The sequence below is a fragment of the Cynoglossus semilaevis genome, chromosome 6 (assembly GCF_000523025.1).
Source record: "Cynoglossus semilaevis isolate Cse_v1.0 chromosome 6, Cse_v1.0, whole genome shotgun sequence".
NCBI classification, from domain to species: Eukaryota; Metazoa; Chordata; class Actinopteri; order Pleuronectiformes; family Cynoglossidae; genus Cynoglossus; species Cynoglossus semilaevis.
In genome coordinates this window covers 14580100-14598572 of record NC_024312.1, presented here as the reverse complement: position 1 = coordinate 14598572, position 18473 = coordinate 14580100, and the positions used below count along the sequence as shown (strand labels likewise).

The 18473-nt window shown below is 39.2% G+C and overlaps 1 protein-coding gene across 3 annotated transcripts in view; it reads right to left on the bottom strand.

Annotated features, from left to right (window-relative positions):
* The window catches only part of LOC103380352 (A disintegrin and metalloproteinase with thrombospondin motifs 20), a 74698-nt gene that overhangs the window by 22391 nt on the left and 33834 nt on the right, over window positions 1-18473 (bottom strand). For all 3 annotated transcript variants that reach the window (XM_017032967.2, XM_008312277.3, XM_025056500.1), the window contains 14 exons: window positions 14546-14691; window positions 14219-14400; window positions 13392-13528; window positions 11757-11874; window positions 8702-8797; window positions 6217-6383; window positions 5841-5970; window positions 5062-5188; window positions 4765-4975; window positions 4151-4315; window positions 3563-3733; window positions 2589-2708; window positions 1863-1970; window positions 554-718 (listed from right to left, as the gene is read on the bottom strand). In XM_017032967.2, the coding sequence (XP_016888456.1) occupies window positions 554-718; window positions 1863-1970; window positions 2589-2708; window positions 3563-3733; window positions 4151-4315; window positions 4765-4975; window positions 5062-5188; window positions 5841-5970; window positions 6217-6383; window positions 8702-8797; window positions 11757-11874; window positions 13392-13528; window positions 14219-14400; window positions 14546-14691 (2043 nt within the window). The remainder of the gene's footprint in view (window positions 1-553; window positions 719-1862; window positions 1971-2588; window positions 2709-3562; window positions 3734-4150; window positions 4316-4764; window positions 4976-5061; window positions 5189-5840; window positions 5971-6216; window positions 6384-8701; window positions 8798-11756; window positions 11875-13391; window positions 13529-14218; window positions 14401-14545; window positions 14692-18473) is intronic.

Genomic DNA, 18473 nt, shown 5'->3' with positions numbered 1-18473 from the left:
GAGAAGCTGTCTTTTATTACAGTTCAATATGAAGTGTATTTACTTTTGACTGTCAAAACATCTGAAAACATGAGCATTGTTTAGAGCTTTGAGTTTCCACTTTAAATTAAGACTCTTAAATATAATTTTAATCAGATTTTAATTAGTGAGTTTGGTGAAATTTGACTGGTCGAAGTTTGGGGATCCAAAGATTTGAGTCTACGTCTGTGAAAAAAACAATGGTAGAAATCAACTCAATATGACAAAAACCCAAGACAGGTTATGTGTTAGAAATATTCTGCTTCAGACAAGTTATGTCTGCCAAAGTCTCAGATTCCATTTGATGTTTAACATGGGGATTTATTAAAGAACTTATAATCATATGTTTACATTTCACTTAAACAAAGGATTACAAGAGTTTCCAGATCATTAAAAAACAAATCTGTTTTCAGACTTTTCAAAAGGTCATACCCATGTGACCTGAAGATGATTTAACCTGTGTTGAGAGTTCATCTGCTAAATGGCACTGACACCTGCATGCAGTACTGACATGGACTAACAGGGTTTTACTTACAGGAGACCACTCCCCAGCACGCCATTGTCCACATGGGCTGAAGCAGGCAGAAGTTTCTGGTGGGCGTGGCAGAGGGGCACAGTACGACTCGTCGGCCACACCTCCGTGGGCATCCCTGCAGCTGACGTAGCGTGCGCGCTTCCCTTTGCCGCAAGACACTGAGCACTAAGAAATGCAAACATAAAGGTGACAAGAAGGTGAAATAGGGTTGATGCTGATACTCATCTCACAATTAAATACTATTACTTTCAGTTTTCAAATTTGTTAAAATGTGATGTTTGATGATCTTTTGGGGTTTTTTTTAACTGTAATGTTAATGTTAAAACTTCCTGCTTGTTTTCTCATTGAAAGAGCTAAATCTAGGGAAATTACAGTACATAAATAACAGTTTCTTTTACCTATCAATACAATTTCCTATGGTAGCAAAATTAAAAAATATATTAAAATTATTATTAATATTTCTGACTGTGTGCTACTGTGTGCTTTCTGACTGTGTGCTACTTCAGCCTTTATTTCACAACAGTTGAAAAGGAAACCAGGACCACATGAAAAAAAACAAAGCAAAATACTTTATCTTCAAGTTTATCAACAAGTTTCCTGGCCTTTTCATTCCCTTTCTGTCAGTGCTGACAAGTATGACAAATCAGTCCAGTTAAGCTTGATTACTTAATATATTTTTTCCACTGGGGTACTATAGAGACTCAGCTGTCAACAGGTAGTCAACAAAATTTTTCCGAAGGATATGAATATTTTTTTTCTTAAAATGAACGGTTGAAATTACAGCAGTTTCACATGCGTAGGTGCATGAGGTGGATGTATTTTGCAGGAGAAACTGTGTGTTTGTATGTGTGTGCATGTTTGTGCGTGTTTGTGTACAGCGTGGGCCTCTCTGACATACGAGCTCACAAGCACTTTCAGTTTGACAGACAGGGTTCAATCGTCGAAACCACAGACTTGTGTTTGGATGAAATCTGGTTTTCATTATCAGTGAGTAAGAAGGCAGTAGTATCACAGAGACAGAGGGGCCTCTCAGCCCAGACTGAGTGTATGTGTGTGAGTGAGTGTGTGCGCGTGTATATATTTGTAGGTTGCAGCAGGGGGTAAAAGAGACAAGACCAGAGGATCACGGCCCTGTACAGTATGTATGGTTTAAAAGAATTTGGGCTACAGAGTAAACTAATACATATCGGCTTTGTACTTGGAAACACACATGCAGATATACACAGACACAAAACAATTTACTCTGTTGTTGTATACACTGTAGTAAATGGAGACTAATGTGCCCTGCAAATCTGGTTTGTTTTCTTACAGCAGTCCAGGAGCCATATCTCCACTGAGTCAGGAGCTGAGCCGAGTTGTCAGGACGAGGAGTGCTTTGCACCGACGAGGTCCACGGACAAGCTGCCATTTCACAGTCCTACAGGATCAATGGGATACATTTTAGCTTCACATCAATCTCACAAACCATTTTAGAACTTAAGGCATTCTCAACGTTTAAGAATATTAGCAGATATGCCTGATGTAATATCCACATATGCAGGAGACCTCATTACCAACAGCCAAAACATTACTTATCTGGAGACTGCAAAGGTCATCAGTTCAAAAGTCTCTGGGTTTCGTGTCCATCAGTGTCTGAGAAACTCATAAGCAACTCACTTCTACTGACTAAAGACAAATGTGCAACAGCCTTATGGTTTATGTCCACTTGACATTGAATGGGCCTTTGAGCAGAAGCTCCGAACAGGTAAACATTTAAAGAGGCTGCTGATGTCAACCAGGTCATGACTTTTGCTCCACAGGGGATTAAAGTAAATGTTAATGGATGTAATGACTGTCATTAGGGCAGAACATTAACCCTAACATTTGTCAGGTTTCACTTCAATTTTCTGGACCATATTGTTGGTATTCTATGAACAAAAACATCAGCGGGTCTTGGAAGAAATTCCACCAGATTTAATTCTTACTCCACACATCCATCTATGTTGGACATAAAAGAGTTTTCGTTTGTTTTCTCTGGTATCTCTGATGGTCTTACCTGACTGTCTCTGGGTCTTGCCGCAGCATTGCACTCTCTGTCATCCACTGTGTTACCGTAGTTACCCGACACACACCTTACAGCTCTCATCTGGTAGCCGTGGCCACAGGTTACCGAACACTGAAAAACAAAGGTCACGAACACTCATTGACCCACTGGGATACAGTGGGAGAGAAACGGTCCACCATAGGATATCTTAAATCTCTGCAAACGTACAAATATGTCAAGGCTGATAGCTTAGAAGGAAACTTAGTGAAGGTCTAGTGTAGCAGGGCCTGTGGGGGATCACACACGCATTCACATGAACACACTCAGTGCTAACTCGACCCTCAGCCCTACTTACTTACAGGGGGAATCGAAGCACATCCAGTTGAAAAATAAGAGCAGAGGAAGTGCCACGGGAGAGTTTATTTGAGCAGCAAATTATAATTACACAGGCATTAACAAGCCCATCCTTCCCAGCTCTGAAAATACTGCTGTTGACTTACTCCAAATACACACACATACACACGTGTGTATGTATGTTCACACACACCGTCTATTTTTATATATGATGAGTTCCGTTTGTGCTCCTTCATGTGTTGAAAAAGTTGAATGCACAGGGGAAAAGATTCTGTGTACCTGTGTGTGTATGGGCCATGTATCAGGTTTAGTCTGGCAGGATATGAGGGCAAAGTGAGAGTACCTCTGAGGAAATAGCAGCTGGAGTCAGGGCACACTCCTCTGTAACTCGCTGCTATATTAGGTTACACACACACATACACATACACTCACACACACACAAATCTGAAATACCTCAGTCTCTCCTGTTCTATCTCTGACCACACACACACAATCATCGTAAAAGATATGGGTCAAACTACAGTGCTGCACACAAATACATTTCCCTGCTCAAACACAGAGATAAATACTGCTGTGTGACTCTCTGTCTTATCTTTGTGTGTTTGTGTGTGTCTGCGAGACTGTGTCCTTACCGCTCCCCAGACGCCGACCTGCCATGATGCACACTCAGGTAGCTCGCAGCTCCCCACTGCCTGGGGTTTGCCGGACGGGTCACAGAAGTGCTCACTCAGCTTTTCTTCTCCAGTTCCCATGGTGCAGGACACTTGTCTGTGTCTCATCCCTTTCCCACAGGTCACCAGGCACTGGGTGTGTGGGAGGAGGCAGAGTTGTTTTGGTTTTTTTTTTGGCAAAGTGTGGGAAGCACAATTGGTTTTCCTGTTCACATTCTAGTTCAGAGTTCTACACAATTCTATTATTCTATGATGACATTATTTAATTTCTGTGTAATCAAATGTGATCTGGGGAAAAAAAATCAATTCACTTTTGTTACTTTTGATCAATGGCTGATGTACCAAAAAAAGGTTTTTTCTAAATTTTAAGCATCAAAAGCTCGTAGCTACATAAATACAGGGCAATTAGTTCATTTTTATTTATGTATATGATTTTCTTATTTTTAAGACTTTTTCAGAAATCTATTAGTGCAGTATGTCACTTTTGATCAACAGTTGATGTACCAAAAAAAAATATTTGTGTGTGTGTGTGTGTGTAACATGACCCACCTCGCTCCACTCACTGACGCTCCACTTTGGACACGGCTGCTCGTTGCACGTTTCAGTTACCACCCTCCTATATTCATTGCACTCGCGGTCCATCAGTCGTCGGCCCAGGTTGTTCAGGCAGTAGGATTCTCTGCTACGGCTTCCACGTCCACATGTCTTTGAGCACTGTTCAGCAGAATAAATGGTCGATTTGCAACGGTATGTTCCAAAAACAATTAAGCCATTTATCACCTTTAAATCTTTAACTTGCTATAGGTTTACATTTGTGTTAACTGACAGGATGTCAATCAAAATATGACAATAGAATTGTACTGTATGTGAATGATACAGTATGGAAACCATTATAAATAGGGTCGATATTAACTTTTTGCCGATATCCGATATGCCGATATTGTACAAACAATTTCTGATTCCAAAATCAACTGAGATGGTCGGCCGATATTATCGGACATCCCTAATTATCACCAAGCAGAATTAAATTTTGATCTTCATTTTTTAAAGATATCAGGACAATGTTCAAATCTCAAGATGACAAAAAAATTTGCAGTCCCACATAAAGCGGGTCAACCTAGGTTTTGTCCACAGCTGTATCTAAGCAATGAAGGAAATTGTACCTGTGACCATGCACTGTACTGCCAGTTCTTCAGCAGACAGTCCCCATGGCAGGACTCCCTAGTCTGTGGTTTAACAACATCTCCACACATGCTGGCCTCTGTCCTCTCACTCTGACGCTTCATCCGGCTGTACTTCATACAGTGAACATCAAGACTGCGGAAGCCTGGACCAAATGTGGCTGAACACTTACTCGTTCCAGCCACGTGCCAACTGTGGGTTGGATGCAGAAAAATGTTTGTCATCTCACAGGACTTGACACATGCTAAGTTGTTAATGGCAGGTGTATTTTGACTCACCTGACTTCACAGTCTGTGTTGCAGGGCTCAGCGACAGCAGAAGGACGTGGTAATTGTTCACAGCGTTGATCAGACACTTCCAGGTGGTCACTCTTACGCACACAAACTGACTTCCGCCTCCTCTCACCTGAAGACACAAACGCAGAGCAGAGAAAAAAGACACAATTCAAAACAGGCAACTTTAACCTTCAAAACATTTTATTGTTTCTTGACCTTTGACTGGTCTGACCAACTCTGTGACAGAAGAGGCTTCAGCAGGCAGCCTTAAGGGTCGGTCTTGCGTTCTGAGAATTTAACCTCTTTTCCTACAGTTGATATTTAAGAGCCTTAGTCAGGTTAGAGGTCAAGCTGGTGGATGGAGTCTGCCAGTCACTTTGGGGGGTTTGGAGGGGAAATACAAAGAGTAAGTAAAACATTGAACCTAATGCTGTGGGAAACAAATCATTAAGAAACATTTACTCTAATGTGGTTTAAAAGGGGTTTACTGTGGCCTAGTGTTAAGGAAGCCTGTCACTAAAGGATTGCAGGTTTGACTCCTGGACTCTGCTAATGGTTGGTTTTAAGGCAAGCAACAAGGGAGTGGGTAAAATACATAGGACAAATGCCTTTGTGTGTAATCAATCAGAGTTCAAATGACAAGTCATGATTTTGTACCATATAGTACAGATTTCCCACGTAGAAAAACATTTATTAAAAGATACTGAAAAGTCACGGAAAGTTTTCATTATTTATTTTTATCATTCCTTCCCTCGTTTTGTTTTAATAAAGTGAGGACTTACCATGGCAGATTCGACTGCACTCCAGCCAAGGGCCAGAGGGATCCCACACAAACTGCTCCCTGTGCTCCTCTATAGGTATATTAAAGGAGTAACGGACATCTGGGTTATAAAGGTTCCCCACACACAAGACCTGTGGATAAAAAATGTGGCAGGAAATATACATAAATATATACAGATTAAAAAGACTGCAAAAATTAATTCGAAGAATTTTGAAAAGGTTTTTTAAAAAGGGATTTTTTTTTGCAAAGATTGCAGCTCAGGATTTGGGAAGAGAAGGAAGAAACCAGCAAATTGTCCGGATGGAAATTAAGTATTTACAGAAAAAAAATGCAACTAATCAAGTTAAAATGTCAAAAAAACATCTATAGACCATTACCTGTAGAACGAGCTCCTCTTCAAGCCGCTCGGTGCAGTTGATTCGCTCTACTTTTGTGTCTGAGCCGCTGTACTCAATGACTATTCCCTTGTAGTTGATTTCCCTTTTATACATGGCCACCACAAAGTTCCCGTTCAGGAGGTAGTTGGACTGACTATCAGATAATGCTGGAATTTAAAAGAAAAATGCAGTAATATGACACTCTGTCCCACAAAAAGCAAGCAGTTTTGATCCCGCCATAGCAGAACTGATGTTCGGTCCCCCAAATGTCCTGCACTAATATTTTTCAAAGCTGTCATTGCTGCAGCAACTAAAAAAAAAAGAGCCAGAACTCAGCCAGAAATAAATTGCAGTTATTTAGGGGCCAACATTGCAAAACACAAAATAAACAAATCAAACACACTTGTCAAGCTGATGCATAAACACTTGAAGGAACAAACTTCATCTACCTCAGGCACTGTGGTAAAAACATAATTACAGTCTAAGGAAAGAAAATCATGCAAGTGATTAAAACACTGATGAAAATGTTTACAATAAAAGCACATAGTCCGATGCCAGATGTTACATGGAGCCAAAATGTGGAGACAAACTGGGTGAACCTTGAAATATATAAACACACAGTATATTAACAGAAGTCTGATGCCATTTTATGCCTAATAGGACATATTCTGTGATGATTCCGTCCGTTCCGTGTATATATATAATATAATATAATATAATATATATATATATATATATATATATAGCTCCCATTGAAGACATGGAACTACAACCACAACCCAAATATTTCATACTAAACTGCAGGAGGTTGGGACCTATTAAATGGCTTGTAATGTATCTTTATTGTCCTCAGGAACTGACAGACAGGAACAGACAGCTAAGTGCCATCTGTCCATGTTCTACATGGGCCAAGGAAAAGGTCTCACATTTGCCATAACCAGTAAAATACTAAATACGACAAATGAAAGAGTTAATTATGTTTTCTTTCATTAAACTACTGGAACAAACCCATTCCTGGATGATGACTTGGTATTTTAAATTTGGAGGTATTTTGGTGAAACAAAAACACGTTTCACAAATAGCCTTAGTTGGAAACAATTAGTGGATGGAAAGATTAGATTAACAGCACACATTTTCCTTTTATTTCACAAATGAATTATGGTGATTTAAATATGACTTCCTTTATACATTTTATTTCATACATAGTTTTCTATTTTCCTTATCTTTACAAAAATACTACACAAAAGAAAACTAACACATATAACAAAATAAAAAAAGCATCTCTGAGTTCGCCTGCTATGACCCAGGGTAGTGAAAAATATATCCTGAGACAGGATTTAATACTGACTTCAAAAGTAAATGCTCTTTTTCATGTTTTCAGTGCAACAATTGTCCCAAAATAGTTTTGACATGCTGCCGCAGTTTGCATGATGGAGTTGAAGTCATGGCTGCAAGTATCCTTTATTGCAGGCGGCACCCACGGTGGGAGCCACTGTGGGGGGCATCCTTATAGCAGCAGAGTGGCAGGCTGCCAGATGTCTTTAAAGTCTATTTGACTTAAGACATCTTGAACCTCACTTGAACCACCCTTTAAACGTAACACACAGGCCTGTGTGTGTTTTACTTACCCTCACTTTGTGGGGCTGTCTCTCACGTGCATATACCCACTCTCCGGGCCCAGTGGGTCCATCCAGCTCTACACTCCTATATCTGCTTTCATACGGCCTGGGGCTCCACATGCGTCTAATTAGCACCTACTGCTGCCTCATTTATCTTTCTAAGGGCCTGACAATTCATTTGCTTTCCCAACCAAGCATCTTCATCCACAACCAGATGGGCCCAAAGCCCCAACAAATTTCCACCGTAATACACACAGTACAAATGACAGCCCTCCCCATCACTCCTCCTTTATGAAAACCATTGGGCAAAAGTTGACCCAGAGTCTGTGAAGTGTCTTTAGACTAGAGACTTTAGACTGTTACTAATGTACAAAAATTATGTTAAAAGAATGTATCAGATATGATGATAGATATATATATATATATATATATAAAAGTCGAATTATATTGTTTCAAACACAGAGAGATAAGTGAGCCAGAACTATTGTATTTTTTTCACCACTTCTCATTTGATGCACCCAGATATGTGCTTTTTTTCGGCATCCTTATCATTGACCAAAATGTCCATCATGTCCTCATTATGTTCATGAACGATTTTTCTTTTTTGAGTCCATCAGGGAACAGCAGTTCCATGAAAGAGTGCACACAGGTTCTTATTGGACCATGTTTGATAAATACCGACCACAGCAGACCATTGTCCAAAACATGCTCCGACCTAGTTCTATAACATTACACTCTTGTTACATGTCACTTGTGCTAGTGTATTGGCTAACAGATAAATATATAAAAAATCTGAATCTTTCAATAAAAAGTTAAAACTTAATAAATTGACATAAACACATAAAACACTGTCAAGATACACCTACCGAGGTAGTTGTCATCTTCTGGCTTTCCTGAGTAACTGACTTGCTTGATATCAATGTTAGTAGCTCCTGCTGGGATTCGCACCACTGTGTTGTAGCCTTAAAGAAAATGAAGACATAGAATTAAGTAAACAAATGAGCTACAAATGTGAGAATTTCTATTTAGAACAAATGAAGTCACAGTAAAAGCACTGACAGGTACTAAGTTGGTTTTTTATAACAATGCTAACCCCCGCCCTCCCCCCTCGCCCCCGTGTGAGAAATCCACTTCCTACCTCAAGGGATTTTAAATGTCACACTTGGACAAATACAAAAAGGCTCTAGTCTTCTCAAATAACCTGCGGGAGGCCTTGTTTTAGTCTCAGAAGCCCGAGCATGAAATGATATGTAATTATTTCCGAGACCTGCCTTTGCCCTGTAATTACTACACCGTTCCTGTTGTACCATGATAAACTAACACACCAAATGAAAGAGCAGAGGTGAGAGAAAGAAAACACCAGACTAAAGAGCTGACATCAAAAATAATGATGGGAACTACAAGGGAGAAAATATTGTAATAAAATTTAACATCAGTGCAGTGCTGTTTGTAATCACATTAATCAGGAGGTTGAACATACTAAGATGAATGGGGAAAAAATGTAAGTAATTGCAAGAAATAAAGCATTTCATCCAAAAAATGTAACTTTGTCCAGTCAGCAATTAGTATTTTTTTTGTCGCATTTTGAGAAATAAAAAGGTTTTTTTTTCACAGTATTGGTGTTTGATACAAAGGTGACCATTTTTTATATGATATGGTATTAATGTTATATAATGGCTTAAGGATTTAAGGGGTAACAGTATTTATATAATAATATCACTGTTGTGATATTAGTTTGACACTTTGAACCACTCGGGGGCAGCACTTGGTTTATACATCTTCCTCTAATCAACCCCCTTTTTCTATTTTTAGATCACACTGTACATCAAGAGATTCATTTCATTCATCACCACTGACAAACAAAATTATTTTGACAATCTCTCTCTTCACTTTAAGGTTCCGCTTTTACTGTTGTCACGTCACACTCTCTCCCTAACCGTTGCGGACAGGATAAGCTTCTTAACATTTGGGGTGTGGGAACATCAGTAGCCACCAACAGAGTTCCCCCTCTGAGGAAACATAGTACGCACAAGGGCTCCTCCAGACTCCCCAACTTAGCTACTGACCATCACACAACCCACCCTCCAGCCCTCACCATGGCAAAGTGATTCAGAAAGGAACAGTAAACATACCATGGTGTGGGGTGGGGTGTTAACTACAACCAAGCTTTACTTAAGGAATACTCAGGTTAACCTCAAACAAAGTTATTTCCACCATTAACAGGAACAAAGATGAGCCAGTATTTTTATCCTCTGGAGCAAAAAAAAATGTAGTCGTCATCCCTGAGCTTGTTGAGGCTAAAGATTAGAGGAGATGCAGAAATAGTATAATAATAGGACTCACGCTTTAAGAGAAAAGGTTATGAGTTCAATCTCTGAAACGAAACACTCAGTTTGACTGAATTAACTTGAATGAACTTGAGTTTCAATGTGGTTTTGAAAGTTTTGTACAAAGTTTTGTACAATTATCTGTTATGATCTATTTACTAACAACTACAAAACAGAAGTGAATGAATCATTTTCCATTTATTGTCACCTTCTGTGACCCATAACAATGTGAGTGTACTTTTAGGTAATCTGTAATTACCTTTATAGAAATCATAATGTACAACAGAGATAAAATACCAGGTTATAGGTAACTATTACAACGTTAAGAAGCCAATGTCCCAAAGTAGAAACAGTGCAACACAACTGGTCCTTGGATTTATGCTTATATAGACAATTAGAAAATACATTCACACTAACTTGTGAAACACACATTTTAATACGTGTTTAGTACGTTTCTTTTTCTCAGAGTCCAAATTCTTGCATATTGGGGATTAGGTTAATTGTTCACTCTAAACTGACGGTGGATTAAAGGGAGTGTGAATGGTTGTTTGTCACTATCCTGTGGGTGCAATTGACTGGAAAACTGTCCCCTGTGCATACCACAGCACTTATTCAATGACCTGCTCTGGGATTGGCTACAGGCCCCCTCTCCTCTCAACCCCCACCACTCTGTGTGGGATTAAGCTGTAGTAAAAATGAATCAATGTACGTAGAGTATATGGCAGCTTTCTCACTTTAACATGTGTATTACACTATATTATATTGACTGAAAAATGATGTCCTTCACCACCTGTATTATTACAGGTGCACCACAATAATAAAGATAAATTATTAAATTGAAAAAAAAAATCACAGACTTAAATTGACTTTACATTCATTTGTTTAGTCTGATGAGGATAAAAAAAAAATCAAGGTATATACAAGATAACAAATGAAACAAGAGTACAAACAACAGAGAAAGACAAAATGCTTAAAGTGTGGAGTGGAGAATACAATTGCAGAGCAGAGGGATATCATGTGTTCTGTTTCTCAAGGTAAAGCCAGATTATCAGGACTGAAGATTGGCTAAAACCATATCTCTCAACATGGATCGAAAACTCATGGATAAAGATGCTCTGGCTTAACGACAAATTAATGTGAGGTAAGGATAATAGAAGCCACACTCTGGGCTTTTATGCTAATGTAGCTGTTGTTTTACTGCCCAGAACATTAAAAGAATTTGATGTAATCAGCACTTGGCAACACTGCAAAAGATTCTCAACAACCGGCTATGCAAATTTTTCATTTTTCTTTTAATCATTTGCTGGGCCTTTAGAGAAGTCCTACACACTGCAACTTTACAGTCAAGGCAGGGACTTGTACTATTGCTGAATTATGTTTCAATATGACATCACTGACTAATGTGAGTATAACGCATGTCAGTGTTTAAAGCCATGTGGAACTACTTTCTGACCCTATACCACTGTTTGCTGTGCATCATATAACTACAAACTAATCTGTAGAAGCAGCCAACGTACAGCCGTTCTAATAGCAACACTTTATTAAGACGTGTCTGTTTTTCTTATGCATGTATAATTTGAGCAGCAGGACTTACCATACTGTGCATCGTTGAAAGTCCCTGCCAGGGTTTTACATGATGAGTTGTCCCCACCACACACACCACACTTGTCATTTCTGGCCTTTGAGTTGAGGACGTGGTCACAACCTGCTTGCTGAAAACACAGAAAAAAAACAGAAATTTACTTTGTTTCTAGAATGGCCTAAAATTAGAACCTAGGTAGAAACTTTCTCATCAATTTGGACTATTTACACTACCTTCAGTTGTGGTGAAATTTGGCAGTGAAAAAAAAAAACAGTGTAAATGTGGCCTTGAATTTATGCATATTCATCTGAGAGAAATTTTCTCACAGACCATTGTAATCTTGTATTGTAAATTCAAATTTAATGAGGAAATGGTCAGAGATTAGCAGACAGTGGGGAAACAATTATTTGGCAGTGATGAATGACTAACCAGATTGGGCAGGGGCAGAGAGAATAACAGTGTCCGACATAGTTTTGGCCTAGTTACACACCTACTCGACGTGGATAGTAACTTTCGTGAATTTAAGTTAAGACTTGCTAGACGTTTCAAATTGGACTCGATGCAGCCCGGAATAAACCCAACGATGATCTTTGGTGCCGCTATTTTTACGTTTCGAGGAAAAGAATCGCAAAATACCAGCGGGTGTGTCGCTGAGTGGAGAATATATATATGTATAAATAAATAAATATATATAAAAACGTCGTTTTTGTAAATAAATAAATATATATAAAAACGTCGGCCTTGTTTTAGGACTACGCTTCTTACAGTCAGCCCCCCTGACTGCGGGGGGTGAAGCTATGGAACTCACCAATGTCCGGCTAGCACCGGCTAATGGGGGGCTAGCTAACTACTTTCGCTAAACTTTGGGGTTTTAAGTTGCGACGCCGGGGCTCACATTCGCTCAACTTCACCTAAATGACCACAATCAAACTACATTTATGTATTACAGGTACCATTATCGCTAGAAAAAAAAAGACAGAATAGTGACTAAACAGTTACCACACGGAGCAAGAGAGGGACAACAATGTAAGGGGTGTTAGTTAAAACAGCAAAATAAAAGTAATATAGCAGGTAGTGACCTAAAGCAGGGGAGTAATCACTAAAGCTGTACATGTATACAGTGAAATTAATGTCTCAGTAGTCAATTTTATGGAGCAATAGCGAACGCTGCGTACACCGACACCAGCAGCACAGGAAATGACGTAGTTACCAGAGGAAGTGGACGGAGTGACGTAGCGAAATACAAACAAATACTTCCACCAAAATATAAAAAATCCAAATCAGTAAATGTTTCCCATTGCATCACAATTTAAAAAAAATAATGAAATCTATATGACCTGTTGTAATAACTCAGACACAGAGCACAGAGCCAGTCCCCCTACTTTAGTAATCACTAAGCTAATTAAATAAATAAATATGGCAAGTCAAGACAAACAAAAAATGGATTTACAGAAATGATATTTCTACCACTTAAATTGTCTTAAATTAATTTGTTTTTAGTCTAATACATCTGTTAGCATCATTACTTTTTTTGGCTTTTTCCTCTGCCTTTTAAAAGCAAAACATGTTCCCACTACCTGGGAGGCAGACTGAGTGTGTGTCTGTGTGCAAATTTCCATGTCACAAGTAGAAAGAAAACTGATATACCCTGCAGAGGCCTTGAACACAGATGTCGTAAGTGTCTGGGCCACATGGTGTACCATCAATGACGCGGTCCTTCAGCTGATAATATGCCATTGTCCCGGCGACCCGGCAGAAAAGCTTACAGCGATCCTTCATCAAAACTACATGGGCAAAAAAAAAAAGATTGTGGAAAATATTGTGGAGCCAAAGGCTTACTTCTTTAATAAGATAGATGAAAATAAAAACACTGAACAATAACAAGATGAAAAGCCTGGAGATTATTTACAACCCCCTCACCCCCGGCTAAACAAAGTAAAATGTAACTTTTCTGGGTTTTTTTATCTTAAACGTATGTACTTTCTTCAGACTCTTCTTCAAATTGACAAAACTGGCTGAGTTTGTTGGTAACAGAGTCATGATGTGCTGGCTTTGGGGTTCAATCTGTTTTTTCCCCTTGTATAGAACCAATTAAGTAAAAGAATCAATTGCAGTGACTTAGACATGGTGGTCTCAGCCAGATGGTAATCTCATGTGGCTGCGCAAGCCATCCTGGCAAGGAATGAGATACGGCTAGGGACTGTTGCCAGAAGGGCTCATATGGAAAGGATGTACACTGCTTTATGAACAGTCTCCTTTAGTATTGACTGAAGTTTTACACCAGGGTGACTCTAATCATCTAGTCTTTTAGATAAACACACAAATACACACATAGACATGCTTTTATCTATCTGCCAGAAAACACATTTTAATCTATCTCTCTGCCTCACACTGACATATTATGTTTTGAATGTTGGTTGTCCTTAGCATAGCAACCCAAGCTTTGTCAAGCAGTACTAGATAAGAGTTCTTACTTCCACTGTACTTGGGTACCCAGCGCACAGAGGGAGGAAGACCGTTGATGTTGAAGTGTTTGCCATCAAACTGGGAGCACTGCTCATCTCGGAAATCTTTCTTTCCTCGTGGACATGGTTCAGTGTTGCAGGAGCGGAACTTCATCCTACGGCCCACGCAGAACTTCCCTCCATTCCTGGGTCTGTAATAAGAAAAGAGCAGCACCAGATTTGTTCATTGAGGCCTTTTGCTTTTTGGTAATGATTTGCAACTGCAGAGATGATCCTGGGATCTTTTTTAATTTTGGTCAGCCAGATCACCATAAATGTGCAATGTTTCCTCCTTACTCTGGTTTGTTGCAGTCCCTGCTTGTGCTCCGGGTTCCTCCACCACAGGACCTGGAACAAACACTGTAAGGACCCCAAGGACCCCACTCGCCGTGAACTGGCTGCAGGTCCAACTCTTTGTTCACACACATTCCATGTCTGCAATACTAAATGAGAATGGACACAACAAAAAAAAACAGAGACAAAGATTGAGAAAATGGAAGAAAACTTGAAAGAAAAAAAGAAACGACTGCAACACCTGCGTCTTGCTAACTGGAGTGACGGAGCTCGATTGCAGGTCTAAAGCCTGCACAGCTGGGAGTGTTGTTCATATTTGCCTTCTTAATCCGTACTTTAGATCTAAAGCTACAATTTTAAAGAAATCCAGATCCAGCTTATTGTTTGCCCTTAGGGAATGTGTCCAACTACTCCAGCTGTCAAAAGAGTAATGGAAGCACAAGCAGGAGACACAGATACAAACAGAGAGGGGGGAAAATATGTGTACAAGACATTTTTACTGTATAACTAACTTTATATGGATAGAATGAATCCAATCAGGACATTTGTTTAAATTACATGACATCGCAAAATACAAAAAAAAAATCAAATTTCTTACAGCTTTAGTAATAATGAAAATATCAACAGCAAAGTTGCAGCTCATGAAAGCAATTTTTTTCAGGGAAAACAAATTCAGACACAATTTCAAACAGGAAAGATTTATCTTCCTATCAAAGTTTGTACTCAATAACCAACGTTTTTTTTTAATAAATGCTAACAGTGCTATCATGAGACCATTCCCCTTTTTGTGTAACCAAATCCTCCTCCAATTGCCTAAGATATCACAAGGTCCTGTTCACTAAAAGAATGTGGGACCAGACGGCGTCTGTCTGGGTACATAACCTGCCGACCAGGCAAACAGGCACGAGGAAGCAGTGGCACCATGATAAGGAAACTCTAGAGTTGTGATAAGAAGAGGAGCAAAGTTTATTACTGGCTTGAACTCCTTCTTGTCTGTGGTACCACTAAAGTATTACAGTTGTATTCCAATTTTGTTGTTGTTGTTGTAAGGTTTACCCCAGAAAAAGTGGTAAATACAGTGGAATTAACTGCCTACTACAAGGGATTCAAAAACATATGAATCATATTTCCATTGTAATTTAGATTCCAAATACTGCCCTCTGCTTTAACTTATTTACTTGTATGTAGCTTAACCTTAAGGAATATATTTTTTAGTAAGAATCACTAAATATTCTCTCCGTGGGTCATTTGAATGTGTTGACACTGAAAACAATGCCTTACAATTCTATACACCCAGTGGTCAGTCTGTGTCAATACTTAAATATATTAGTTTTTCTTCAAGGAAAAAAAACACTACTTTCAGCAAATATGTGCAAAAGTCCAATGACATACAAAACCACATCCTCAAATACATTACCCAAGAGTAGTTTTCATGTGTGTTTTACATTTTTTCAAGGCTAATAATGGAGTGTAGTGTGTGGAAAATGACAGACACAAAAGTTAACAGCAGGTAGTACAGTCTAAACAAGTCACAGACCCTAGTCCATAACCCAAACCTGGGTTGAGGTGGTGCGTACATGAATATGAGGTGACTTAAAACTGTGTCAGAGTAAAAAGGATTAATTCAGTGAATATTTAAAATTAAAATTACCATAGGAAGAGAAAAAACTAAAATATGTTTCTCTGCAAGTTAATCCATAAAACAAAGCTAAAGAATTTGAGTTCATGAAAAAGATAAAAAAAACAAAATATTTTCCTTTTCTGCATCCACTGCACTTCAGGGATTTACACCCCAGACCTAAGCACCCCCCCGCCCCTTTTTTTTACTTTCTCTTCAATGCCACCCATCCCCCTTATCCCTGTATGGGAAATTGGAAAGGCCATGAAGGGACCACCGCAGTGCAACAAGGAGGCGGGACCAAGGGAGCTGTCAAACACAGGGTGGACTGTCTGTCAGAGAAGACCAAAGTCCGTGTAAGCCTCAGAGGCATTCCACTCCCCCCGCTGGCACCCTGTGTTTACAACCGTTTTGTTTGGCTTGAAAAGGTGATGTGGGTGAAAAGAGAAAAAAAAAAGGAAAAGAGGAGTGTAAGGGAAAAAAAAACATCTGCTTGAAATGATTGTATGTGCACGTGAGAGTGCGTCAGTGTGAGCAAGGTTGTGTATGTGTTTGAATGTGTGTTAAGTGTAAAATAAATGGCTCTGCATCTGGACGCATCTGCAGCCCATGCTTATTTCCAATTAGTCCTCTCACAAAATGCACGAACAGGCATCCTTTAAAAACTCTGAAGTAGAAAGCAGTCTCAGTGAAGTGTGAGAAGAAAAAAAAAAAGCAATCGACAGACACGTTCCTGGAGAGATTGTCAAATTTTGCTCTAACTTGAGAATGTGGTGAGACCTTTAATGCGCTTGTGAGAGAAACCTGCCCAAGCTGTGACCAGCCTGTGTTTCAAATTAGGAATTTCACAAAGGCACATGTTGAGTCAACAACATGTGCTGAAATGTAGGAAGCATACGATAAAGTCACATGCACTGCAAATAAACAGGCTAGGATTTATGAAAACATAAGGCACAAAAAACAGGAGACGTTAACTTCCCCTTTTCTCCGTCTTCCACCTCCTCTCCACCCTCCAGTTGCACAATCACGACTCCTTGGCACAGGTAAAGATGAATGAAATTGCCTTTCCTATTTAGAGCTTTATTCTTTATTCAGTTGTGTATATCTTTTTTTGTTATATCTAATGATTTTCATTGGTTTCATGTATGAACTTTTGTACACAAAATACTGTTGTACGGATGAATTAATCCATTTCACATAAACTCCTATGGGGAAAATTATTTTCGATTTTGATTCAGGAATGGACTTCAGGAACGAATTAAGTTAAAAAACAGAGGTTCTACTGTAAACATTTCCTCTGTAAAATTAAAAATTAAAAGCTGACATTTAAGTTTAAAAATAAATGCAGGCTATAAGTATATGTAAATATAAAAATATTAATTCATGGAATAATCTGTTAAACCACTAACATCTTTAGTGTAACCTCATATTAGGATATTACCTCACAGGTCACACTTATTAAAGAGGCTGCTACGTTTCAAATGGGATGAGAAGTAATCCATGCATACATTGACACATACATACAGCCACAGAGAGGAGCAACCAGCAAACCTTCTCTGACAGCCAAGAGAAAACAGTGGCATCTGCTCTGAGCTCTTCAGCTGGCTGATCTAGGAGTGAGAACCCTGTAATTGCCAGGAAACTCTTGCAAGGAGAGCACCTCATTTTTGAACCCAAGTCATACATCACTTCAGGAATGAGAAGGCAAAGGACTTGTTTTAAAAGCCCTTTCATTTTGACACAGCTAGTTCTAAAAGGCATCATCCTTCATGTTTCCTTGTCTTTCTCATGGTTTTGGGTTCTGGACTTTACCTCATTTTCCTGTTGAGGATGAGCCTCCATGCTGTGTAAGACATGTTTTAATGTTATTATTGAAAAACAAATCTCATATAAGAAACAGGAGTATGGATCACTGCTGTTATTCCTCCCAAATGGTCAGACGGTAGTGAGAGATTTATTAAAGAGAACTCTCTGGGTTTATAAGCGACAGGAAATTAGTCTCATAAAAACAACAAAAGAACTGTTCTACACTGGTTCATTGTTCCTTTTTTTGCAGAATCCATATTTCATTCCTTACTGTGCCAAATGGATGTCAAGACAGGAGAGGAAATGATTAAAGGGTGCCGGAATATGGTGAGAAAAAGTGTCAGCATGATGCAACCGCGACCCCAACAAACCTCTCATTCAGCACACCTCTGTGCTTCGTGAGACCCCTCCCCACTCACACCTCTCCTCACGTTTCCTAGGATTGTCAGGGTTGTTATTAAAGTGAATGAGTAGTTTTTGTCCCATCAGCTGTTCCGCACAGACACT